The sequence below is a fragment of the Nanorana parkeri genome, unplaced genomic scaffold (assembly GCF_000935625.1).
Source record: "Nanorana parkeri isolate BGI_ZX_2015 unplaced genomic scaffold, ASM93562v1 scaffold2963, whole genome shotgun sequence".
NCBI classification, from domain to species: domain Eukaryota; kingdom Metazoa; phylum Chordata; class Amphibia; order Anura; family Dicroglossidae; genus Nanorana; species Nanorana parkeri.
In genome coordinates this window covers 64,978-66,316 of record NW_017309231.1, presented here as the reverse complement: position 1 = coordinate 66,316, position 1,339 = coordinate 64,978, and the positions used below count along the sequence as shown (strand labels likewise).

The 1,339-nt window shown below is 51.6% G+C and overlaps 1 protein-coding gene across 1 annotated transcript in view; it reads right to left on the bottom strand.

Annotated features, from left to right (window-relative positions):
• Nucleotides 1–405: 405 nt before the first annotated feature.
• Nucleotides 406–1,339, bottom strand: part of LOC108802571 (ES1 protein homolog, mitochondrial-like) — a 6,771-nt gene continuing 5,837 nt past the window's right edge. Inside the window, exon 4 of the mRNA XM_018574427.1 lies at nucleotides 406–598. Coding sequence (XP_018429929.1) covers nucleotides 406–598 — 193 coding nt within the window. The remainder of the gene's footprint in view (nucleotides 599–1,339) is intronic.

The window sequence follows — 1,339 nt, the reverse complement described above, 5'->3', positions numbered from 1 at the left end:
AGACCAGGAGAAGGTTCCTCTGACTAGAAGAAGGTTTCCCAGACCAGGAGAAGGTTCCCTAGACCAGGAGAAGGTTCCAGGAGAATGGGGCACAGCGGGATTTTTGGAGACACTTCAGTCACATGACTTTCCTTTCCATGTTTCCTTTCCATGTCTGAAGAAGAATTTGGGTTGGGTTCCCCCCATATGTATGGATTGACCTGATGACCCCCAGGGGGAGGAGTCTGAACAATAGACATGGAAGCTCTGAATAATCATCTCACACTTTATTTATATGGAAAAATAAATAAAAAGAATCCAAGTGATGAAAAGATGGAGATTCGGGAAGATCTTCTCCTCCTCCTCCGCGTTTCCTGGTCTCCTCCTCCTCCGTGTTTCCTGGTCTCCTCCTCCTTTGCGCCTCATCTAGAGGAGTCTCAGCAGAGCGGTGACCATTTCCCCGACGCCATGGAAGACCTCATGCACGGGACTGTCACTCATGAAGGCGCACGTGGTGACCAGTTTGTTTTTAGTGTCCACGTGGACTTCATTCACCTCCTTGTTGATGTGTTTACAGCCCAGTTCTTTAATGGCTCCAGCGGTCCCGGCGTACGGCCACCTACAGAGGACATGACAAGAGAAGGATCAGTATGTGCTCAGCGCCGGGATTATCATCGGGCACAGAAGGCTTGTGCCTATAGGTGGCAGGCGTGGCTTGTGCCTATAGGTGGCAGGCGTGGCTTGTGCCTATATTTATAGATTACAGGTATTTATAGAGCGCCGACAATTTACGCAGCACTTTACATAGAGCACAATCACATCAGTCCCCGCCCCCGAGGAGCTTACAATCTAAGGTCCCTATCTCACATACATACATAGAGGGCCAACTTAGAGAGGAGCCGATTAACCCTCCAGCGTGTCTTTAGAATACCCGGAGGAAACCCGCACAGCACAGGCAGGACATGCAAACTCCATGCAGATAGTGACCTGGCCGGCATTCGGACCAGGGAACCCCAGTGCTGCAAGGCAGAAGTGCTAACCACTACGCCCCTGTGCTGCCGTATATAGGTGGCAGGCGTGTCTTGTGTCTATAGGTGGCAGGCGTGTCTATAGGTGGCAGGCGTGTCTTGTGTCTATAGGTGGCAGGCATGTCTTGTGTCGATACGTGGCAGGTGTGTCTATAGGTGGCAGGCGTGTCTTGTGTCTATAGGTGGCAGGTGTGTCTTGTGTCTATAGGTGGCAGGCGTGTCTTGTGTCTATAGGTGGCAGCGTGTCTATAGGTGGCAGCGTGTCTATAGGTGGCAGGGGTGCCTATAGGTGGCAGGCGTGTCTTGTGTCTTTAGATGGCAGGGGTGTCTAT